Source organism: Schistocerca serialis, chromosome 5 (assembly GCF_023864345.2).
Source record: "Schistocerca serialis cubense isolate TAMUIC-IGC-003099 chromosome 5, iqSchSeri2.2, whole genome shotgun sequence".
Taxonomy (NCBI): domain Eukaryota; kingdom Metazoa; phylum Arthropoda; class Insecta; order Orthoptera; family Acrididae; genus Schistocerca; species Schistocerca serialis.
In genome coordinates this window covers 135075104-135101799 of record NC_064642.1, presented here as the reverse complement: position 1 = coordinate 135101799, position 26696 = coordinate 135075104, and the positions used below count along the sequence as shown (strand labels likewise).

At 40.5% G+C, this 26696-nt stretch overlaps 1 protein-coding gene across 1 annotated transcript in view; it reads left to right on the top strand.

The window, feature by feature from the left end:
* Positions 1–25541, top strand: part of LOC126481552 (cholinesterase 1-like) — a 173095-nt gene extending 147554 nt beyond the window's left edge. The window contains exons 9-11 of the mRNA XM_050105390.1: positions 7799–7928; positions 15949–16081; positions 25337–25541. Of these exons, the coding sequence (XP_049961347.1) occupies positions 7799–7928; positions 15949–16081; positions 25337–25496 (423 nt within the window). The 3' untranslated portion in view covers positions 25497–25541. The remainder of the gene's footprint in view (positions 1–7798; positions 7929–15948; positions 16082–25336) is intronic.
* The last annotated feature ends 1155 nt before the right edge of the window (positions 25542–26696 follow it).

Genomic DNA, 26696 nt, shown 5'->3' with positions numbered 1-26696 from the left:
GCAGCAGCCAACGCCCAGGTCACCCTCGCTAACACCCTTGCTGGCAAGCAAACTTCAGGGACATGCCTGGTTCTGTAGACAGAACCAATGCACGCCGCCTTCCAGGCCCTGAAAGACTCTCTCGCATGAGCTGTCACCCTCACTCATCCAGTCTCGGATGCTGAACTCTTCATCACCACAGATGCCAGTGACTCCACAGTAGGTGCAGACCTACAACAATGCCACAACGATGTGGTCACACCACTTCAGGTCTTTTTGAAGAAACTTTCACATGCCCAACAAAAATTCTCAGCAGTTTATGATGCAGTGAAACACTTCCTCACTGCCATCGAGGGCCCACCGTTCCACATCCTGACCAACCGTAAACCAGTAGCAGATGTCATACGCAACCCCCTCTCAAACCCCCTTCCCCCTTCCCCCCCCCCCCCCCCCCCTCCCATGTCACTTTCGGAATTTCGATTTCGTCTCTCAGTTCTCTACTGATGTCCACCATATCAAAGGTGCTGACAACATCATTGCAGATTTCCTTTCCCACATTAGCACCATCTCAATGGTCATTGACCTTTCTGACCTTGTGTCCCTACAGAACCAAGACGAGGATACACAGCAACTTCTCAACAGCACCTCCACTTCGCTGTCTTTCACCAAAACAAAATTTGCTGGCATCAGAGAGGAAGTCTGGTGCTACTACTGCACTAGCACCCTCCGACCCCTCATCCCCCCCCCCTCTCTGCCATTCAGTGTTTGACACAATATATTTTCTAGCACACCTCGGAATTAAATCATCAACAGGCCTCGTGTCTGAACAATTCGAGTGGCAAGACATTAAATGCAATTGTCAGACCTCGGCCCGGAACTGCATTGCTTGCCAGTGCAAAAAAGTCCCCAAGCACACTGTTCCACCTCTCCGCAAATTCGACATTCCATCTGGCCACTTTTGCCACTTACACCTGGACCTCACCAGCCCCCTTCCACCCCAGAGTGCTTCTCTTATGTTCTTTCTTGCACCAGTCATTTATATCGGTGGGTAGAGGCTGTACCTATCACCGATATCACTGCTGAAACCATGGCTAAGGCCTTTGTTTCTTTCTGCATTTCCCACTTTGGCTGCTCTGCTACCTTCAGCACCGACCAGGGCCGGCAGTTTGAATCACCACTCTTTGGCCAACTCTGACAGCTGTGCGGTATCAACAAATGTTGCATGAGTGCCTACCACCCCCAAGCAAACGGACTGGTAGAGCAGTGACATCGCACTTTCAAGACAGCACTGCAGTATCACTACAGTATTTGGACTGAGGCCCCCTCCCACGGGGGGACTCCTCAGCCTGCTGTCATTGTACAAACCAGAAATCAAGAGCACCACAAATGAGTTCGTCTATGGTTGAAACCCTGTCCTTCCTGGGGAGGTGTTACAACCTCCCCCCCCCCCCCCAGCCACTCCTGCCTCACCCCAATGACAATCCCACCCCCTTCGAAACTTCATAAGTAAGACCCAAATGCATTTTGACATTTCCCTGACCCCCTATCTAGCCATACTCCCCCCTCTAATCTCCTTTCATGCAAGTTCACTTTTCTCCACGACAATAAAGTCTGGACCCCACATGCCCCACCATATTCAAGCCCATACAAAGTCATAAACCGCACTGCTAATATGATGGACATCGAGGTAAAAGGTATGCCACCCACTGTTTCTCTCCACCAAGTGAAACCGGCACACCTCGACCCAGCGTCTTCCATGCTCGAAGATGTAACACAGCCTCACAGCACTGAGGACTCGCGCTCAAGTTATGACCCCTCAGAGCTGCTGCTGCAGCCCTCGCCCAAACATGCATCTGCATCACCATCAATGACATTCCTCAGGTTCTCACCCTCTCTATGTACCTCCTCCCCCCTACCCCTTTTAGTAGTTCTGCAAACAGACATCCCGCCCAAAGATGTGGTGCATGTCACCATCCTCATCGACGACAACCACATCTTCATTCTGCTGCAAGACAACTCACCTCTCCTGACCGGGGACCCGGTTCATTAGTCGATTACCAGCTCCCACCCACTCTCGTGTGGGGTCAACCACATGCTCCTCCAAGCTATGGTAACCCCCTAGGGAGGGGTACAGTTCAAATGCTGCCAGCCAGTCATGCTGGGGGCCAATGTATCATCTGCTCACACCACCTACAGAAAGTCCTGCCTCAGCAACCTCCGGAGATGGACATCCTCATCACATCACTGCTGTCTCCCTCACCGCCTTCACCATTGGACATGCCCCACTTCCACTGCACTCATACCATGCTCCACACTGTGCCATAGCAAGTTCTTTGACTCTGTAATCAAACGGTCCATGCTATCTTGCTTATGCAGTTCGCTGTATGATTTGTTGTAATGTGGACGTCTGCATGAAATATACCAAGTCTTACAGAAATGAGTGTGTTTCCTTGGGCTACAACCCAACAGAAATCCCACTAACTTCTTATTATGGAAGGAAAGCAAGGTGATTCATCTATTTGTGATGGTACATTCCTAGGAACATTATCCTTATGATACAGACTCTCTTGAATGTTGATCTGGATTCCATCACTTCCACATTTGCAACAATGGGGTTCTCACAGTCAGGCTATTAAAAATGGGCTCAGCTCCATCATTTCACATCAGAGCAAGACACAAACAATGCTATGGCACCATTTCCTCTCTTACTTCTGAGACACACCAGCCTCAACCTCCACTCCTATTTGACTGGCCTCACCAGTTACCACCTCGCCTCCCACAAACCACCTTTTCTGACTGCTACCAATCGTCCACACTCCACCTATGCAGCACAATGAGAAATGTTCCAGCTATGCCTCTTCATGAGCAGTCAGCCACAGCACAGCTGGTCCCATGCTCCAGCATGAAGATGAGGTCGTTAGCAGCACCGTCCATCCCCCTATGTGATGACGCAGCATGTGATGCAGCATGAGGAAACTCTTTGCCCAGCACTGTGGCTTCACCACAGGACAGTCTTTGAGCAAGTCTGTCCTGAGCTTTTGTGTTGTACACATATCCTGGGATGCATCTGCACCTGTAATAGAGTGTAGATTCACAGTATTTTACACAGTCTGTTATTTAACCTGGAGGATCCACACCTTTGTCTATTTTACAAATGGAACAGATACTTAGAAGAATTACACGAGACAAGAGATGTTTGAGTGTTTTGAATTTAGAGGATAAAAAAGAATTAATAGAAGAGGACAAAGGACTTTTCATAATTTTGGAAGCAGTTGAGGTAGCACTTAAGGCCATTAAATGTGGAAAAGCAATTGGGGGAGAGGCTATTCTGATTTGACTCATCAAATGAAAGGCAGAAATACTGAGTTTGTGCAATAACTATGTGATTAAGGTAATGGCACCAATATTGAAGAAAATAAATGCACAAATTGTACAGAATGCACTAAGTTTACAGAATATAAGACACTAAGTTTGATATCTCATATGCCAAAAATTCCACTAAGAATAATGAATAGATGTATGAATCAACATTTGAGAGAAAATTGGATGAAGAACAGTTGGGGTTCAGAAAGCACAAAAGTAGAGATGCAATTGGATTCTTATGAATAATTGGCCAAATATTCCTAGAAAAAGGTAGGGAAGTCCATGTAGTTTTTGTTGACTTGGAGAAAGCCTTTGACAGAGTTCAGTGGATCAAAGTTTTAGGTATCCTAAAGGAGATCAGAATTAACTGGAAGGAAAGGAGTAAAATAAGCTATTTATACATCATACAAAGACTTAAAGTAAGAGCTGGAGATAAAATGACAGCAGGAGTTAAAATTGGCAGAGGAATTAGAGCTGTTGTCTTTCATGTACTCTGTTTAGTATCTGTTTATGTGACGTAGTTCAAAACTCTTCCAACAAAAGTGTGGTGTGACAGTAGGAAGAAGGAAAAGAAAATATGTAAGATTTGCTGCTGACATGGTGTTGCAGAGTGAAAGTGAAAATACAGTTAACAACTTGTTGAAAGATCTGAACACCAGCTGTGGGGTATGGGCTATGAAGAATAAGAATAATAAGAAGATGATGATGAAGATAGGGGAGGGTGGTGAGAGAGAGAGAGAGAGAAATGTGTTGCAAATGGAGGAGTATGTTTAGTGGTCTGTCAAATATACAGTTAAGGTAAAGATTAATGAAGTATTTTGTTTGAGGTGTTAAACTGTATGGTGTGTAAACATGGACACTGCACTGAGGCAGGAGAAATGCTCACAGGTTTTTAAGATGTGGATCTTGAGAAGAATGGAAGATGTGAAATGGACAGATAAAGTAAAGAATGATGTTGTGTTTACACAGGGTGAACAAGATTAGACAATTTGGAAACTATGAATAGAAGAAAAAGAAATTGGCAGGATTCAGTTAACTGGCAACATAAGCTAAATGTATCTGACACAGCTATGAAAAATGTGGTGGGATGAAGAATGCTGAATTTGCTGTGATGGACCTGCCTAATGGGCAGAACACATCACCATCAACAAATAGAAGAGCAGATTAAACAATATTCAAAGAAAGTCCCAGATGATCAAAAATGTGTGAAAACTATCAAGGAATAACTGAAGAGAATGGATGTCACACTCACTGCAAACCCTATTTTATGTGCACCGTTTACTAAATAAGGAATGGACAAAGCTATAAATTAATTAACAATGGATAATTTTTTTCCATGGAAATTATGCCTGAGGCTGGCTTAAACATTTCTGCACTGACATTCTGACATCAGGACAGATCCCAAACCAGTTTAAAATAGTTGAAAGTATTGCAGTATCAAAGACAGTGAAACCCAGTGAAGACACAGCAAGTTACCATCCAATAACACTCTTAAATATATGTTATAACTTGCATGTGATACTTCAGCTATAGTAAAATATGCCAACTGGTTGACAATTCTATTCCTCTCAAACATGCTGGCCTTTAAACACAGTTGCTGTAGACAGGTTCTATCTTTGATATCTCACATTTAGTTACAGAATTCCAGAAAGGCCAGAAACAGCAGTAGATGTGACTGGTACTTGGGACATTGTATTGCTAAATGGACTCATGGTGGAGTTGAAGAGAACAGTGCCATCCCCAAAAGTTAACAGGCTCATGAAGAAGATGATAATAAATCAATCACTATGGTGCAAAAAACTATTAAGTCATTCTGACATGGCAGTAATGATTTCACAGTAATTCTACTATGCTGGTAACGTAGTACTATTCGACTGACAAAACACCTATGAGAAGGACTTTGAACAGATTTTGAACAGCTGAATGTATATTATGTGCCAAAATCCAGACAAAATTGTGAAGTTGAGCATTCCATCTCAGTTACCACGTGGCTGACACAAAGCCAAATGTTTCATTTTGCAACAAACAGATATACCACAATGATTATACAAAATACTTTGTTGGAACTATGGCAGATTTACTCACTTTATTTTTATTTCTCTTGGACCTGCAGCATTGTATATGTCTTGTAAGGACATTATGTATTTGAAAAACCAATTATGCTGCTATAATGCAATCAGAACTGCTCAATAAAAACATTATAGCAGTGTAATTGTTTTTTCAAATATACAATGTCCTTACATTGCTGCTATAACTCAATCAGAACAGCTCAATGAAAACATTATAGCAGCATTATTGGTTTTTCAGATATATAATGTCCTTACGTTACTCACTTTACATGTGACAAGGGTGTTATTGACCATATGCCTGCTATATGAGCCTTTACCATTTCTTTCTGTCAAGCACACTGTTTGTCCATTTGGTATTGATGTTCATCCCAGCTATGTCATTCAGAGTGTTCTCTCGTCATCTAACTCTGGGTCTTGCTCTTCCCCTTGTTCTATCTTTTGTCCTGCAGAATGTTGTTCTAAGTAGTCTGTTCTCCATCATTCTTGTTATGTGGCCAGCCTAGCTTGACATTCTCTTCTTTAGCATGTCGATGATCATACAGCTCCCATAGCTCTTTATTTTTTTCATATCCTGCAATCCATGTTATCTTGATCAATTACATGTCTAAAAAATTTTTTAAATTATTTATTTTCAAATATTAGTTTTTTCTCCTTCTTTCTTTCTGAATATTGACGCTTCACACCCATATAATGTTTCTGGTACAACAGTTGACTGATAATAACAAGTTATGAAGTTAGTACTAAGTGATCTACATCTTAAGATATTGATACAAGTAAAAAATGTTTTGTTGTCAGCTGCTAGAAGGACACTTGTAGCCACATCAGGCATGGTGTTTTACTTTATTGTTTATTTGTCACCTATTCTGTTCATAACACATTTTGCAGATGGTATCCACATATACCACTGAATGTACCTGCAAAATTATATTGTTGTATGACACATAGCACATAGTTCAGGAGATCTGATGCCCAAACATTGAGATGCATGAGAAACCATCTTTTGCTTAAAACAGAGCACAAATTACCCAGACTATGCCAATCAAATGTTCTGTAATGAGAGCACTTAGTGACTTCCAAGAAAATTTCTACATAATTTCAAATATTTTTTGAACTTTCGCTTGCTTACATGCTTAACTTTAAATATTTAATACGTTAAGTCATTTATGAAGTAATCAGAAATTTGAAGCTGTTTTATACATGGAAATTCAATTATTTCAAGAAGGAGGGGTGTACTGGTTTATAACTAAAGGGCCGAAGCTTTTGTTTTGAGTAAGTAATACTGTTTGAACTCTTTGAACAGCTTCTTCCAGATTTTTTCCCATAGGTAAAATATTACCCTTGGGTACCAACAGGAAAGTGATTAATGTAGACTGTGAAAAGTATGTGTTTCTTGCGCACATCCTTGGTGCTACATGACTTACAATATGCTCCATCTCTGTATCAAGGATATATGATCATGCTAAAACATTTTGTGTTCTTCTTGGCATAACTTGGCACTCAATATAATGTTTGTCCAGCACACAATTCAATGTCTGTTCCTTTCCAATATTTCTCTCCTCTTTCCTTTTCTTAATCCTTGTCTCTTCTTCTTTCTTATACCATTACTTCTCTTCTTTTATCATTTCTTTTGGACCAGTTTCAATTATTCTGCTTCTGTGATAACTATTGTTGCTATATTACAGTTATTAATTATTTCATAACCAGTATAGTTTCACATTAGTCATAATAGCTATAACTGCTACAAAAGTTGCTATTATTTTTATCATCCCTGTACTGTTACTATTATTATTGGAACTTGGAGTAGTTTTATTTCAATGACGAATGCCTTGTTCAAAGTACGAAATCATCTAAAGGCTATAATGCTGTGATAATTATGTTACTACATTACAGTTATTAATTATAATGCTGTGATAACTATTGTTACTGTATTATAGTTATTAATTATCTCATAACCAGTATAGTTTCACATTAGTCATAATAGCTATAACTGCTACAAAAGTTGCTATTATTTTTATCATCCCTGTACTGTTACTATTATTACTGGAACTTGGAGTAGTTTTATTTCAATGAAGAATGCCTTGTTCAAAGTACGAAATCATCTAAAGGCTATAATGCTTTGTAATAAATACACAATTAAATTAACATTCCAGAAATGAAAAAACGGCAGCCCATATTTCATTTAGCAATAAAGTATCATTTAAAAATAGCTTTACTTTTTCTCATTATCAAAAAGCATCAAATGACTTTCACAGTATAGGATAATCAAGAGATTTTTTATATCTTCTTGTGTACTAGGTGAGACAATGACTGTTGGTAGCAATTATTAATATAATAATTGTACAAATGTTGTTAACTATTAGTAATGTTGGAAATATATGATATCCCAGATGATGAGTGACTTGTATTTTGTGGAGCCAGTGGACTACCTAGTACGAATTCTGGCAAATCAGACAGTACCCGTTTACTACTACCATTTCTCATACAAGGGACCGCATGCTGCATATCCACAATATTCAGGTAATTTATTACATTTTTGATACTGTTTTAAAGTAAGGAATATTTTATCATGTTAACAGAATTTTCCACCGGTTCTTGGTAGAATAACATTATAATAAATGAAAAGTACCATTTTGCTTTTGTTCTACAATATTGTAGAACAAAAGCAAACTGGAGCTTTTCATTTGTTAAGGGAAATTTATTTATTTAGGAACTTGATTTTTGAAACTGTTACTGTGGTCCAAATACATATTGGATTTATGAATTTTCCAAGTAAATTTTCATAAACACATTTTAATTCTAACAATGATTTTCCAAAACAAACATTTTCAGTATGCCACCATGCACTAATATACACACATCAAAAAAAGTTTTGCATCACCTCGGTTCCAAGAGTTCCGGAACCTTTACAGAAAATTGGAATAGAGATCAACATAAACATCATTTCTGCCCATTTTACTGCTCATGAAAACCACACACTGCATGTTGTACCACCAAACAGGAGGACCTACAGAGGTGGTGGTCCAGATCGCTGTACACACCTGTACCTCTAATACCCAGTAGCATGTCCTCTTGCATTGATGCATGCCTGTATTCGTCATGGCATACTGTCTACAAGTTCATCAAGGCACTGTTGGTCCAGATTGTCCCACTCCTCAACAGCGATTTGGCGTAGATCCCTCACAGTAGTTGGTGGGTCACGTCATCCATAAACAACTCTTTCCAATTTATCCCAGACATATTTGATAGGGTTCATGTCTCTATTTGAGTGATGTCATTATCCTGAAGGAAGTCATTCACAAGATGTGCTTGATGGGAGAGCAAATTGTCATCCATGAAGGCGAACAATATGCTGCCGATTGGTTTCACTATCAGTCAGAAGATGGCATTCACATATCGTACAGCCGTTACGGTGCCTTCCATGACCACCAGTGGCGTATGTTGGTCCCACATAACGCTACCCCAAAACAGCAGGGAACCTCCAACTTGCTACACTCGCTGGACAGTGTGTCTAAGGTGTTCATCCTGACTGGGTTGCCTCCAAACATGTCTCCGACGATTATATAGTTGAAGGCATATGTGACACTCATCGGTGAAGATGCCAATCCTGAGTGGTCCATGCGGCATGTTGTTGGGCCCATCTGTACAGCCCTGCATGGTGTCATGGTTGCAAAGATGGACCTCACTATGGATGTCAGGAGTGAAGTTGTGCATCATGCAGCCTATTTCACACAGTTTGAGTCATAACACGTTGACCTGCGGCTGCACCAAAAGCATTATTCAAGATGATGGCACTTCTGTTAGTGTTCCTCCAAGCCATAATCTGTAGGTAGTGATCATCCACTGCAGTAGTAGTCCTTGGGTGGCCTGAGCAAGGCACGTCATCGACAGTTCTTGTCTCTCTGTGTCTCCTCCATGACCGAACAACATCGCTTTGGTTCACTCCAAGACGGCTGGACACTTCCTTGTTGAGAGCCCTTCCTGGCACAAAGTAACAATGCGGATACAATTGTACTGTAGTATTGACTGTCTAGGCATGGTTGAACTACAGACAATGTGAGCCGCATACCTCCTTCCTGGTGGAATAACTGGAACTGATCGGCTGTCGGACCCCCTCTGTCTAATAGGTGCTGCTCATGGATGGTTGTTTACATCTTTGGGTGGGTTTAGTGACATCTCTGAACAGTCAAAGTGACTGTGGCTGTGATACAATATCCACAGCCAATGTCCATCTTTAGGAGTTCTGGGAACTTAGGTGATCCAACCTTTTTTTGATGTGTGAAGATTTTAAAATCTACTATACAGTCTGCATATACTCAGTGTAGTTTTACATTTAAGAAGTATTCATTGACTAATATTTATTTATATTTGTATGTCATAGCAGCATTAGCAATATGAACAGTAAAAATGTTGTATGATTTCATTACCATTTAGTCAGTGCTGAAGAGGGGCAGCAGCCTTTTCAGTAGTTGCAGGGGCAACAGTCTGGATGATTGACTGATCTGGCCTTGTAACACTAACCAAAACGGCCTCGCTGTACTGGTACTGTGAACGGCTGAAAACAAGGGGAAACTACAGCCGTAATTTTTCCCGAGGGCATGCAGCTTTCCTGTATGGTTAAATGATGATGGCGTCCTGTTGAGTAAAATATTCTGGAGGTAAAATAGCCCCCATTCGGATCTCCGGCCTGGGACTACTCAGGAGGACGTCATTATCAGGAGAAAGAAAACTGGCATTCTATGGATTGGAGTGTGGAATGTCAGATTCCTTCATTGGGCGGGTAGGTTAGAAAATTTAAAAAGGGAAATGGATGGGTTAAAGTTAGATGTAATTGGAATTAGTGAAGTTTAGTGGCAGGAGGTACAAGACTTCTGGTCAGGTGAATACAGAGTTATAAATACAAAATCAAATAGGAGTAGGTTTAACAATTAATAAAAGAAAGGAGTGCAGGTAAGTTACTACAAACAGCATAGTGAACACATTATTGTGGCCAAGATAGACACGAAGATCATGCCTACCACAGTAGCACAAGTTTATATGCCAACTAGCTCTGCAGATGACGAAGAGATTGATGAAATGTATGATGAGATAAAAGAAACTATTCAGATACTGAAGGGAGACGAAAATTTAATAGTCATGGGTGACTGGAATTTGATAGTATGAAAAGGAAGAGAAGGAAACATAGTAGGTGAATATGAAATGGGGGTAAGGAATGAAAGAGGAAGCCGCCGGGTAGAATTTTGCACAGAGCATAACTTAATCATAGCTAACACTTGGTTCAAGAATCATGAAAGAAGGCTGAATACATGGAAGAGGCCTGGAGATACTGGAAGTTATCAGACAGATTATATAATGGTAAGACAGAGATTTAGGAACCAGGTTTTAAATTGTAAGACATTTCCAGGGGCAGATGTGGACTCTGACCACAATCTATTGGTTATGAACTGTAGATTAAACCTTAAGAAACTGCAAAAAGGTGAGAATTCCAAGAGATGGGACCTGGGTAAACTGACAGAACCAGAGGTTGTAGAGAGTTTCAGGGAGAGCATAAGGGAACGATTGACAGGAATGGGGGAAAGAAATACAGTAGAAGAAGAATGGGTAGATTTGAGAGATGAAATAGTGAAGGCAGCAGAGGATCAAGTAGGTAAAAAGACTAGGGCTAGTAGAAATCCTCGGGTAATGGAAGATATATTGAATTTAATTGATGAAAGGAGAAAATATAAAAATGCAGTAAATGATGCAGGAAAAAAGGAATACAAACGTCCCAAAAATGAGATTGACAGGAAGTTCTAAATGGCTAAGCTGGGATGGCTAGAGGACAAATGTAAGGATGTAGAGGCATATCTCATTAGGGGTAAGACAGATACTGCCTACAGGAAAATTAAAGAGACCTTTGGAGAAAAGAGAACCACTTGTATGAATATCAAGGGCTCAGATGGAAACCCAGTTCTAAGCAAAGAAGGGAAAGCAGAAAGGTGGGTATATAGAGGGTCTATAAAAGGGTGATGTACTTGAGGACTATGTTATGGAAATGGAAGAGGATTTAGATGAAGATGAAATGGGAAATATGATACTGTGTGAAGAGTTTGACAGAGCACTGATAGACCAAAGTCAAAACAAGGCCCTGGGAGTAGACAGCATTCCATTAGAACTACTGACAGCCTTGGGAGAGCCAGGCCTAACAAAACTCTACCATCTAGTGAGCAAGATGTATGAGAGAGACGAAATACCCTCAGACTTCAAGAAGAGTATAATAAATACAATCCCAAAGAAAGCAGGTGTTGACAGATGTGAGAATTACTGAACTATCAGTTTAATAAATCATGGCTGCAAACTACTAACGTGATTTCTTTACAGACAAATGGAAAAACTGGTAGTAGCCAACCTTGGGGAAGATCAGTTTGCATTCTGTAGAAATGTTGGAACACGTGAGGCAATGCTGACCCTACGACTTAGCTTAGAAGATAGATTAATGAAAGGTAAACCTACATTTCTAGCATTTGTAGACTTAGAGAAAGCTTTAGACAATGTTGAGTGGAATACTCTCTTTCAAATTCTGAAGGTGGCAGAGGTCAAATTTAAAATTTGTACAGAAACCAGATGGCAGTTATAAGAGTCGAGAGGCATGAAAGGGAAGCAGTGGTTGGGAAGGGAGTGAGACAGGGTTGTAACCTATCTCTGATGTTGCTCAATCTGTATATTGAGCAGGCAGTGAAGGAAACAAAAGAAAAATTCAAAGTAGGAATTAAAATCCATGGAGAAGAAATAAAAACTTGGAGGTTCGCTGATGAAGTTGTAATTCTGTCAGAGACAGCAAAGGACTTGGAAGAGCAGTTAAACAGAATGGACAGTGTCTTGAAAGGAGGATATAATATGAACATCAACAAAAGCAAAACGAGGATAATGGAATGTTGTTGAATTAACTTTGGTGATGCTGAGGGAATTAGAATCGGAAATGAGACACTTAAGGTAGTAAAGGAGTTTTGCTATTTGGGGAGCAAAATAACTGATGATGGTCAAAGTAGAGAGGATATAAAATGTAGACTGGCAATGGCAAGGAAAGCGTTTCTGAAGAAGAGAAATTTGTTAACATTGAGTATAGATTTAAGTGTCAGGAAGTTGTTTCTGAAGGTATTTGTATGGAGTGTAGCCATGTATGGATGTGAAACATGGACGAAAAAATAGTTTGGACAAGATAAGAGAATAGAAGCTTTAAAAATGTGGTGCTACAGAAGAATGCTGAAGATTAGATGGGTAGATCACATAACTATTGAGGAGATATTGAACAGAATTGGTGAGAAGGGAAATTTGGGGCACAACTTGACTAGAAGAAGGGTTTGGTTGGCAGGAAATGTTCTGAGACATCAAGGGATCACCAGTTTAGTATTGTAGGGCAGCATGGAGGGTAAAAATCGTAGAGGGAGACCAAGAGATGAATACACTAAGCAGATTCAGAAGGATGTAGGTTGCAGTAGTTACTCAAAGATGAAGAGGCTTGCACAGAGTAGAGTAGCATTGAGAGCTGCATCAAACCACACTCTGGACTGAAGAACACAACAACAACCATCAGTGCTGCTTTAAAATTTCACTTTATCATGCACTATTATTCTTAACTTCATAAAATTTCTCACTTCAATTTTTTTGTACAAGATTATGGGTAAATTTAAACCTGACTGAAAGTGCTTGAAGGAACCAGTGTTGGGAAAGAAGTAAAACAGCTCCTTGAGAAAAATTATGCTGGTAAGAGAATCAATTAACAGCTACATTTGCAGAACATTCCAGGCAAAACATGGTCTTGGGGAAGTGATTGCTATCTGGGCAAATAAAATAAACAAAATGCAAAGAGATTTATCAGAAGTAGTTAGTAGAGAAACCTGTAGGGAGAATTTGAAGGGGAGCTATAGAGCTAATTGACTCTTCAGGTAGAGCCAGTCTCATCTGAGGTCTGAATAATAACAGAATTTGGACGACTGTGAGGAGTTGAGGAGATAAGACTGAGTTAGCTACAGGTACAAATGTTTGTGACAATTCAAGATGTGGAATTCTATGCCACATTATTTATTGTGAATGGACTGGTCTTGACACTTGCTTTAACTGTGAGCTGCAAAGCACCTGACCGTGATGATCACTCTGGCTTCTACTGCATCCGGGCTCTAGCCTTGAATTTGTGGACTTACAGCTGCAGTGCTTCATTTACTGTCTGACCTGGAGCACGTGCCCTGTGAAATGGCTTTGTTAATTTGTTAATTATGCCTGGCACTGATACCTTCTGTTTTTCCAGCAGCAGCCCTGCTGTGGCTCAACTGCTTGCTCCACTCCTTCTGCTTTCAGGGGCTATCTTCCTTACCTTGTATGTTACAATAGCTTAATGTTGGTATCATAAGTCACTTCAGCAAAACCTTTACTTCCCTACTGTGATAACTGGCACCAGGCATTTGGTAACCATTGTGGCAAATTATTACTTTGTGTTGGTCGTAGGCTTGGGTATTGCCAAAGAATTGAATGAGAAGGATCCTGAGGAAGAATTTAAATTGCTGACCAATGTGCAAGGGCAACTTTGTTCTGACTAGAAGAAATACTGGACTAATCATAGCAGAAGAAAAATATGACTAGGAATATAGTAACACAAAAGCTTGTACTTTACTGGTAATTTATCCAAAGTGAAATACACAATACTCCTCAATTGAGGTGTCTTCACAACGAAATCTCAAATCTAAAATCAGAGACAGTTTCAATATTATCACTATTCTGCCCACCCAGAGTGAAATCCTAAATTTTCTATCCAACAGAAACAGCAGCAAAAACAGTCAAGTCTCAGAAGAATCTTGTCAAAAGTATTTGAACACTCCCATGTAATGCAGAATTGATTACTAGCAATCACAAGAGGTGCTCCCACCACTACAAAAAGATACATGAAATTTGTTCACAGTTGCAAATATGTAGAACCATCAGCTGTATAATGGAATGATGACAACGAAAATTTGTGCTGGACCAGGACTTGAATCCAGATTTCATGCTTATCACAAGTGGTCGCCTTACCATTAGGCTATCCGAGCATGCCTCACGGCAAGATCCAAACTTCCATATGTCACCAGCCAAGTGATCTGGGTTTGAGTCTCAGTCCAGCACAAATTTTCATTGTTGTGATTCCATTACACAGCTGATGGTTGTCCATATTCGCAACTGCAAATACATTTCTTGTATTTCACATTGGCTGTAGTCTCTTCAGTGCCTGTACCTAAGGACAAGCTTGCCCAGGTCGACTGTTGAAACAACCACACCTTAACCAAGACCAGGCAGACCTTATATACTGGCAAACAAGAACCGTCGAGCATTGCCAAGTGTGGATGCGTGACTACTGCACAGAAAAGGAAATCACTGTGCTGCATCATCCTCCATACTCTCCAGACCTGGCCCCTGCAGACTCCTTTGTATTTCCAAAGTTGAAAATCCCATTGAAAAGATGAAGATTTATGGTAGATGTGATAAAAGCAAATGATCCAGCAAGAGGTGTACCAAGACTGCTTCCAGAAATGGAAACGGCTTTGGGAGTGGTGTATCAATTGTGGAAGAGAATATTTTGTAGGAGACCATGCACAGTGAGTAAAAGATAAGCATAGAAAAAATTGTGGACAAAGTTCTGGAATTTTTTGGACAGGCCTCATTTTGAAAATTTAACACTGAACAGTCCATGATGAAATAATGACAATATTATGAAAAGGATAGATTGCTACTCACCATAAGAGGGGATGGTGAGTCACAGACTCGCATACCTTGTCCTCACCATGGCCCTGCATGTTCCAACAAGCAGTACTTTACCATCCCTCATCCCTATCCTGCTATTCCTTTCCCTCCCTGCCCAAGCCTCCTTCTTACTCCCACCACCAACATTGCTTCTCCCATCACACAACTCAGCATCTGCTCTATGTGGTGACTGATAATCACATAATATTGTCATAAATTGTTACTGAATTTTCATTGCTCATCTTATTTGGATTAGTGACATTTGTATAAGTTGGAGCATTCTGTGTCTACCCTTGCACAAAACAGGCATACATCACAAGATAGGTTTTAGTGATCTACCCACTTTGAAGATTATCATAATTGTATTGTATATCTTAAAATAATATAGCAAAGGAGCACTTTACCAGCTTCGTTAATAAATCACACAGTTCACAAAATTTCTCTTAACAAACACATTACCCAGCCCTGTACCCTACTGGTGGTGACTTTCTCTCTGCCACCTTGCAAAAGATCTCCAACTACCCAAAGAGTAGCCATGGTGTGCAAGGTGCACTCACCCATGTCCAGAAGCACTGACCCATGCTCTGCTTGCCAACACTGCAGACCCTAGCCTGAAATGTTTCATAATGTACTGTGAATAATAGTGTGCATTTGATTAAGAGAGGAGAATTTCATTTCAGAAAGAGAGATATGACGATTCACAGGCCTTCAGCCTTAAAATGTGTTGTTCCCTTGTGATGGGATGTAACGTCATTCATTCATATTTAATGAAACAGTTTTTTTCTGGTTACAGGTGTGGCACATGCAGATGAATTGAAATATCTTTTCCCATCATCAGCTGGTGAAGTGGACTCAGATCCAGCATCAGGCGAATATCAAACACGCATAAGAATGGTTAAGATGTGGACAAATTTTGCAAAAACAGGGTAAGCTCAATCTACTATTTTTATACACTATGTGATTGAAAGTTTCCAGACACCTGGCTAAAAATGACTTACAAGTTCATGGCGCCCTCTATAGGTAATGCTGGATTTCAATATGGTATTTTCCCACCCATAGCCTTAGCTTCCACTCTTGCAGGCATATGTTTAATCAGGTGCTGGAAGGTTTCTTGGGGAATGGCAGCCCACTCTTCAAGGAGTGGTGCACTGAGGAGAGGTATTTATGTTGGTTGGTGAGGCCTGGCAAGAAGTCGGCATTCCAAAACATCCCAAAGGTGTTCTGTAGGATTCAGGTCAGGACTCTGTGCAGGACAGTCCATTTTGTTATTGTTGTGTAACCACTCTGCCACAGGCTGTGTGTTATGAACAGGTGTTCGACCGTGTTGAGAAATGAAATTGCCATCCCCGAATTGCTCTTCAAAAATGGGAAGCAAGAAAGTGCTTAAAACATCAATGTAGGCCTGTGTTGTGATAGTGCCATGCAAAATAATGAGGGGTGCAAGCCCCTTCCACGAAAAACATGACTACACCATAGCACTACCTCCTTTGAATGTGACTGTTGGCACTACACACGCTGGCAGATGATGTTCACCAGGCATTCGCTATACCCACAGCCTGCCATCAGATTACCACATTGTGTACCATGATTCATCACTCCACACAACTTTTTTCCATTGTTCAATCATCCAATGATTATGCTCCTTATACCAAGCGAGGCGTCGTTTGGCATTTACCAGCATGAGGTGTAGCTTATGAGCAGCTGCTTGACCATGAAATCCAAGTTTTCTCACCTCCCGCCTACCTGTCATAGTATTTGAAGTAGATCCTGATGCAGTATGGAAGTCCTGTGCGATGGTGTGGATAGATGTCTGCCTATTACACATGACAATCATCTTCAATTGTCGGCAGTCTTTGTCAGTCAACAGATGAGGTCAGACTGTATGCTTTTGTGCTGTAGATGTCCCTTTATGTTTCCACTTCACTATCACATTGGAACAGTGGACCTAGGGATATTTAGAAGTGTGGAAATCTTGCGTGCAGACGTATGTATGACACACATGACACTCAGTCACCTGACCATGTTTGAAGTCTGTGAGTTTCATGGAGCACCCCATTCTGCTCTCTCACAATATCTAATGACTACTGAGGTTGCTGATGTGGAGTACCTGGCAGTAGGTGGCAGCACAATGCACCTAATATGAAAAAAGTATGTTTTTGGGGGTGTCCAGATATTTTGATCAGCCGGCCGTTGTGGCCGAGCGGTTCTAGGCGCTTCAGTCCGGAACCGCGCTGCTGCTATGGTCACAGGTTCGAATCCTACCTTGGGCATGGATGTGTGTGATGTCCTTAGGTTAGCTAGGATTAAGTAGTTCTATGTCTAGGTGACTGATGACCTCAGAGGTTAAGTCCCATAGTGCTCAGAGCCATTTGATCCATTATTTTGATCACATAGTGTAGTTATAGTATAGCACATGGCAGATATCACACTTGGTGTAGAGGACAGTTTTTGTTTGCGTAGAATAGGATTTAGATTTATGCCAGTGTGTGCCATTAATATAAGCCTCACACATACTTAAGGTTGCACAAGAATAATCATTTTATTTTTGAATTTGTATTGGGTGTTGATAGGAAGGTACGTACAAGTAGCTCCCTGCTGGATGTCGGTGGAAGTGCAGACAATGTAGACAGCCAACTTTAAGGTAAGGAAGCATCTGAGAGGGATACAACTGTTGAGGTTTAGAATAAGAGGATCAAATATGAGAAAAAGGTTAAAAGCAATGAGAAGGTACAATTATGTATATCCAGTGGCATCGAGAGAGTATAACTAAGTACTGAATCTGCAGCCATTAACGAATGCAGATATCAGGCTTACTTCACTGGTGTTCCAGTAAGTTTGCTGGAGACCATGGAAGCTGTAAAATCACATCCTTATCCAATTTTGCTCACTGCTTACTCCCTGTCAGTTCTTCTTGGAATATTCCTGACAGTCATCCTACACTAAAATGTTGGCAATATCTGCACTAGATAATGCCAGTGTGTGCCATTAATATAAGCCTCACACATACTTAAGGTTGCACAAGAATAATCATTTTATTTTTGAATTTGTATTAGGTGTTGATAGGAAGATATGTACAAGTAGCTCCCTGCTGGATGTCGGTGGAAGTGCAGACAATGTAGACAGCCAACTTGTTCCTAAAATCCTTTCTTAACAATCATAAAATAAATGTAGGGCAGTGTGTCTGCAGCAGCTAGACAGCAGGCGATGAGTGTGGTCTCCGGAATCTGAGCACGCTGGCATGGACATGCCAATGTGGGCATTCCTTGAGTATGGTAGCATACAGCTTTTGCTGCCTCTGCATTGCAGTGATTGGCTGCTGGCTAAGTCCGGATGGCAGAGTAGTGGAGCAACTATCGGTGGCCAGGGCCGGGCAGGTTGGGCAGTGGTGCCACTCAGCTGGTAGGACCTCACTGCATGTCTCAGACTATGTGATGATGGTGGAGGGTTGGCTGCCAGGAGTGCATGCAGTCAGTCAGTCAGTGGTCAGGGGTTCACATCCAGAAGATGGTGGTTGTGGCTTCATCATAAGTACATTGTTGACTGGTGCAGGCTGAGTGTCATTACATGAACCAGCTGTCCCAATGATGATGGGCTGGTCCTGGGAGTTTTAAATACCACTGTCTGGTGCTGATTGTGCAGAAAAAGGCATGTTTCTGTGTCATGTGGAAACATATCTTGAAAGGCGATGTATCTCAAATGGGACCAGTGTTCTAAGTGCATGTGCTGTCATATGGAAGGGGGTCAAAACAAAAATGGCCCAACAGCGAAGGTTGGCTACATTGACAGATCATTGTCATGGGTTGCTGGCATGACTGTGGCACAGTCATACCTCTAGAATATGGCAGAGTTTTATACCATTATATTTCTTTTCTCTTTACGTAATTCCAGCCTACCGGATTGCTGTTTCCAAGAGTCTAGCTGCAACAGAGACACTGGTATACTTGTCACTGCTTCTGAATTTTAGATTCTTCTGCATCAATTCAGAGTACACTCTCCTTGCATAACTGTTCCTTTTTGAGTGTCTTTCTTCCCTTTTCATATTACGCAAAATACACTGTCTCGTGCTGCTCAACCGCACAGTTTCTAGGTCCTTTCTGTTCATCTTGTTTTCTCGTTTGCCTCATTCACTAAGATTTAGGCACTGGTACTCAAACAATACTGAACTCAGCAAGTGAACACTATTACCACACATATCACATGGTCTACCGAGTGTTTGGTTAAAACTTACATTAACAAATGTGCTCTGATTTGGCACGGGTACCAGTGGCCCTGTAACCAACACAAACTTACACCAACTTCCTTTTACATAGCTAGCTAGACAAATGTTTGCCACTGATTTCACATGCTATGGTCACACTTTCTGGGAGTGTTGTACAGTGACCACCCCCTTCCTTGCCCTTTTCCACTGTCCCATGTAACAGAGGAGCATGAGTGTTACCCTGATTACACCTTCCATATGCCTGCAGACATTTTTGAATGGAGTACCCCACCTGCCTGCACCTCCAACACAGTGGATTCCTACAAATCTGTTGAATGTGGCCCAGAGAGTCACATCTAATCTATAGTGTATGACATCTGTATTAACAACTACTTGCTTCTCTCATAGTCTGAACACTAAGTCAATCCTGGCCAAAGCTGCCACAGTTGCTGCTGCTTTGTTCAAGGTTTCTGGAAATCCCTTGTATACTTTCTATGGCATTTCAGCCAATAGACTCTACAGAAAAACATCAAGTGCCTGTTGCTCTACTTCCTTCAAAATGGCCTGATTGGCATGATCATCATCATCATCATTGATTCGTACATATTAACATGATGTTCCTGATCTGAGCTACAAAATGTTCTATCAATTTCCCTAGTTTTTGAACTGCACCATTAAGTTTATCCTGATAACACCTAGAAGTATTCTTTCTTATGTCATGATCCACTGGCCATTCCTGTAAGTCCATTAAGGACTGTGCATTCTACAACTTCTCATTGCACATTAAACATGTTCTAGCACTACCTACTAATTGTAGTTGAGTCACACTTAACAAATGCTCACTAATCCAGTTTTCTAACTTTATAACTGTATGTAAATTGTCAGAAAAGATAAAAACATCTCCTCTAGATTTACCAGAAAATGGAGCTACTAGTGAGGCAGTACAAGCACCAAGGATGGGTGGAGATATGGTAGAAGTTGATCATTCCCTTCTTTCACCCTTTAAATGATCTATTTCCTTATGCAGAGGTTCATTACCTGCTTGAACTACATCTACATCATCCAGCAAATGCTTAATTGTCTTCTGGCTTGTCACTCTTGTATCAATGGCCTTTTGCTTACTGCTACCACCATGTGTACAACATCCAAACAGGCAAGAAAGGAAAGGAAAAAACACAACCAGAGTGACACAAAAACTGAAAGTTGGTCCTTACTTGTATTCTTGCACTGACTGCCGCTTCTGCAGCATCCTTTTCATTTCTGCACCCTGTTGGTCCACCATTTCAGCCAACAACATTTTCTCTGACACCAAATGTAATGTGAGTTGATAGGAAGCTGTGCATAAGTGACCCCTTGCAGGAAGTGGGTGGAAGCACAGATGATGTAGGCAGTCAACGTTTTGCTAAGACCCTTTATTAAAAATAATAAATGTAGAGCAGTGCATCTACAGCAGGCAGACAGCAGGCGATGGGAAATGAACCGAGCACACAGGATGGACATGACAACGTGGGTGTTCCTTGAGGATGATAGTGTACAGTGTTTGCTACCTCTGTATTTTAGCAGACATATGCTAGCTATGTCAGGATGACAGAACAGTAGAATGATGACTGTTGGCCATGGATAGGCAGGCTTGCTCAGTGGTTCTGTCCAGTGTGTTGAACACAGATCCTGCAGGCTGGGGTGGCCGTGCTGAGCTGGTTGGATCACCCTGTCTGTCTTGGACAATATGGTATTGGTGGAGGGTTGGCTGCCAGGAGCTGAGGCAGTCAGTCAGTGGTCGGCGTTTTCATCCCAGAGACAGCAGTGGCGGCTGTGTCCTAAGTACAATGTCGACGTGTGCAGCCTGAGCGTCATTATGTGACTCAGCTTGACTGATGATGACGAGCTGGTCTGGGTGGTTTAAGTACTGTTGTCCAGTGTTAACTGTGCAGAATAAACCACATTTCTGTCTCATGTGGAAACGTCTCAAACAGGGCCAGTGTATTAGGTGAAGGTGTCACCACTTGGAAGGAGATCAATGCAAAAGTGGCCCAACAGTGAAGGGTTACTGCATCAATAGTTCATCACCTACAGCTGCTGGAGTGACTATGGCCTGGTCATGCCACTGGATTGTGATGGAGTCTTATGCCTTTACACTTTATAATGTAGATAGCTTACATAACAAAATGGATGCTTTTGAATAATTTATTACAGTATTGCCTGTCCATGTAACAGTAATTACAGAACATCAGAAGTCAGTTGATAACATTCATTATTTCAAACTGCTAGACTACAACCAAGCAACATTTTACTGCAGAGCACTCAATAAAGGTGGTTCTGTTACTATTTATTTGGGAAAAAGTAAGCTTATAATGACCACAGAAAAAGCATTGTGGACACAGTGATATATAGATCTCTGTGTAAGGCTTGACTGTGCACATAAAGGTCCACTGGATGCATAATTTTTACATGTAAGTATTCTGAAATACAATGTGCTGTTTTGACCTAGTGGCACAGGAAGAGGCTGTACTGCCTCTCCATATACTGCTGCCTTTTGGGTGCTCACCAGTGTAATGAAAAACTGATACTGATTTGGTCAAAAAGTCAATGTTGCGTAGGTCCTGTTTCCTTGATGGGAGCTGTATGCAATTACAAGTTGGAAACACCTGATGTGGTGGTACTGTTGTGAAGCAGTCACTGAAATAGACCATTTTGTGCTAAGCAGCATGGTCTGCCACTGAACGATGAAACTTGTCCCCCTCTCCTCAGTTCGGTGGTTACCATAGATGTAGATGGACACTTGGCTGGTTGTCATGCTCATGTAGAACACTACACAATAACTGCAAGCCCAAAATTTCTTTGAACATTCTATTCAACTGAGTGTTACTAGGTGTTTGAGAGAATGTTCAATTGTGCATGTGCTGGCAGGTAGCATGTAGCATATTCACAATGTTTTCCTTTACTATTCAATTGGTATATTAAGTGAGCAGTAAAGGAAACTGAAGAAAAATCTGGAGTAAGAATGTAAGTTCAGGGAGAAGGAATAAAAACTTCAAGGTTTTCCAATGTCATTGTAATTATGTCAGAGACAACAAAGGACTTAGAAGAGCAGTTGAACAGAATGGACAGTGTCTTGAAAGGAGGATGTAAAATGAGCATCAACAAAAGCAAAACAAGGATAATGGAATGTTGTCAAATTAAATCTCATGATGCTAAGGGAACTGGATGAGGAAACAAGACACTGAAAGTAGTATACAGGTTTTGTTATTTGGGAAGAAAAATAATTTGTGATGGCCGAAGTAGAGAGGATATAAAATCTAGACTGGCAATGGCAAGAAAAGCGTTTATGAAGAAGAGAAATTTGCTGACATCAAATACACACTTAAGTGGTAGGAAGTCTTTTCTGAAGGTATTTGTCTGGAGTGTAGCCATGTATGGTATTGAAACATGGGTGATAAACAGTTTAGATAAGAACAGAATAGAAACTTTAGAAATGTGGTGCTGCAAAACAATACTGAAGATTAGTCAGGTAAATCACATAATTAATGATGAGGTACTGAATATTATTGGGGAGACAAGAAATTTGTGGCATAATTTGCCTAAAAGAAGGGATTGACTGATAGGAGACATCCTGAGACATCAAGGGATTGCCAACATAGTATTTGAGGGAAATGTGGGGGGAGTGAAAATCATAGAAAGAGACCAAGAGGTACAATAAGCACATTCAAAAGAATATAGATTGCAATAATTATTTGAAGATGAGGAAGCTTGCATAGGATACAGCAGCATGGAGAGCTGTATCAAATGAGTCTTTGGACTGTAGACCACAACAACAACGTGTCTTAACCCTTGTAATTCATCCACTGATTGGTATCTTGCTTTCCTGTAGTATATAACATAGTCTTAAGGTCCAGTGCCAGTAGTTTCTAAAGGCTCCACTTTTAGTGACCATCCTTGCTAAGTCATGAAGTATTTAATTATAGTTGAATTTAGCATGTCCCTTATTCCGCAGAAATGTTACCTTTTTCTGGAGGTTCAAATTTTCCAGGGATGATTTTATTATGTACATAACCAGTGAATCAGATTTCTTAATAAAGGTTGGAGTATGAGTATCTGAGAGCAAATTTCTGCAATCTGTTATATAATCAAAATATTTTTTGCTGTACGATTCTATATGTGCTCTAAAACTACAAATACAGCTGTGTCTTTTCTCACTCAGAAATGCAATGAGTTCTTTGTAATCGGAGCTTGGACATAGAAATGCACAAGCCAGTTGTTTTAGGACCTTCTGTGTAAAATTTCTTTAACTAATTTCTATTCTCTGCAGAATGATTGTATTGGAAAATACAAAATACTGATTGCTGAAGATTTTTTTTTTTTACTGGTAAGCTGAATTAGAAAGTGTTTTGTATTTTTCACAGAATAAGTATGACTTACTTTAATGAAGCTTGTACATAATTATAGTTAGTGTATTTCTGCATGCATTCATTTACTCATTATCTAATGTGTTAATTTCTGAATTGTTGTGTGTTCTGTTGTTGAATGTCTTTTTAGGAGGAATACTTCTGTCACTAATTTCCATTGGAAACTCTAGGTTGTAATATCAACAATACTGAGAAAAGGATAGATTGCTACCCATGTTTTAAGGCTAAATCTCCTCTGTGCAGTTCAGAAAAGCTGATATATATCACTGGGACATCTGGATCCTCCCCTCCACCACCAGCTTTTTTGAACTGGACAGATGAGAGTTAACCTTACAACACATTCTCCACTTCCAAAATTATCCTGGCCTCAGTCTGTAGTAACCTACTGTCCTCACACTCTCTTGCCCTCTCCCCAACAGTTTATGCCCTCTCATCCTATCACCTACTCCCCTTTTCACATTGCCTCACTCTCTTTGTGTCACTCTACCACCTGTCCTTTCCTATTCTCGTCCTCTCCTTTCTCCTCCTCTCCTTTTTTCTTTACTGAAAAAGGTTTTGGTGGAAAGCTTTCATGTGTAACAATCTTTTCATTGGCACCTGTCTGCAACTAAAGGAGTCATCTGCACAGTGAACAGCAGTCTATCCTTTTTCTGATATTATATTATTAATTTCCACTGGATGGTTTTGAGCATTTCTGCAGCTCCTGTTGCCTATACAAATGTTGGAAGTGTAACTTGTAGACAAGTTGTGACACAACTAAACTGGTTTTTTCTAATTTTGAAATAGTTTTCCTGCTGCCTCTACTGAAGATCATCCAACCACAGTGCACTCTAGATTTTATTATACATCAGAAAGCTACGATATGCTCTCAACAACGTTCTTGTAATCAAGTGTATCACACTGAGAGTTTGGAACTGCTCTATAATAATATGCACTGGCCAAGAGATGTGTGGGTCCATCATCATTTCTGAAAATTTAGTCTGAGTCTACACTGGAAAAACTGTTTTTGGGTCTTGTACACATTTAACAGTTTTCATTTAGGGAGCTGAAACCTATAAACCTGCAGACGCTCTCCAGTTTTCTAGCTGAGATTTTCCTAAATTCAGTACTCACCTTGTTTCTGTAGAAGAATAGATGAAGTGCATACATATGTCAGAAACATAAAGATTATAGGCTTTGGTAGCTCAGTTCTCATGACCATGTCTAAACTTTAAATAGTAGAGAGTTTAATATGAATCCACGTAGAAGGTAAGTGGTGGCATATGGACCAACCATTTTATTTTTTGCTATAGAAAGACAGCTGTTCTAATTAAAAATGGGCTATACAATAATTCTATGGATTTATTTTGTGTGGGTTTATAAAGTTCTGAGGACATGAGACAACAATAGACAGTTCAGAGGAGATAGTTGCCAGTGTGGTATCAATGCATTTGAAGTTCCATCAGCTGTTTGTGAAACTCTTTTATGTTTGGAGTGTTAGGCAATCATTAATTTGCCAGTGCAACTTGCAACTGTGATGCATTGTTATGACATTTGTAAATATGTTAATCAAGAAATTAATAACTTTTTATTACTTTTAGAAATCCAACCCCAGAGCCTGTGAATGGGACATTGTGGGATATTTATGGGTCTAATCGTAATTATCTGGAGATTGGAGAGATGTTGCAAATGAAGTCCAACCTGTGGGGTGAGAAGTTAGACTATTTGCATGAACTAATGCCACTACGAACCACAACCTGAAGGTGATGAACGATTTGGATTGAAGACTGGTAGACTTAACTAATTTTTAACATGGGAAGTAACAGCAAAACATATAAGTCTGTTTTGTGTACAATCAGTACCTATGAATTAAAAGTAATAAAACCTTTCATGTGGGTTTTACTATCAAGATACATCCTTAATATCGAATGAGACACAGAATAGAAATATAACTTACCTTTCATTGCACACATGTGACTTGTTCTGCCATATTTACATATGTTCTACTTTTTACCTTTCTGTTTTTTTAATGTTAAACCATTACTTTCTCTAGTCTAACTTTATATCCATTACATCCTTTGGAGTACAACCAACTCAGTGACTTATATATAACTTTTCCTTCTTACATGTTACTAAAGTTAAGCCAGTTGTATTGCGTGACTGCTGAGCAACCCTTATATTAATGTATTTGAATATTATTATATAAAAAGAACCACTTGAAAATTGTCAGCATGTAGCCATGTTTACATACGAATGTACAGGGTTATTATAAATGATTGAAGCGATTTCACAGCTCTACAATAACTTTATTATTTGAGATATTTTCACAAAGCTTTGCACACACATACAAAAACTCAAAAAGTTTTTTTAGGCATTCACAAATGTTCGATATGTGCCCCTTTAGTGATTCGGCAGACATCAAGCCGATAATCAAGTTCCTCCCACACTCGGCGCAGCATGTCCCCATCAATGAGTTCGAAAGCATCGTTGATGCGAGCTTGCAGTTCTGGCATGTTTCTTGGTAGAGGAGTTTAAACACTGAATCTTTCACATAACCCCACAGAAAGAAATCGCATGGGGTTAAGTCGGGAGAGCGTGGAGGCCATGACATGAATTGCTGATCATGATCTCCACCACGACCAATCCATCGGTTTTCCAATCTCCTGTTTAAGAAATGCCGAACATCATGATGGAAGTGCGGTGGAGCACCATCCTATGGTACGTTTAGCTCCCTGCTTGCTTTATTCGTCGACTTCCGCGGGCTACACGTGAAACTTGCCCGTACGCGTTCAACCGTTTCTTCGCTCACTGCAGGCCGACCCGTTGATTTCCCCTTACAGAGCCATCCAGAAACTTTAAACTGCGCATACCATCGCTGAATGGAGTTAGCAGTTGGTGGATCTTTGTTGAACTTCGTCCTGAAGTGTCGTTGCAATGTTATGACTGACTGATGTGAGTGCA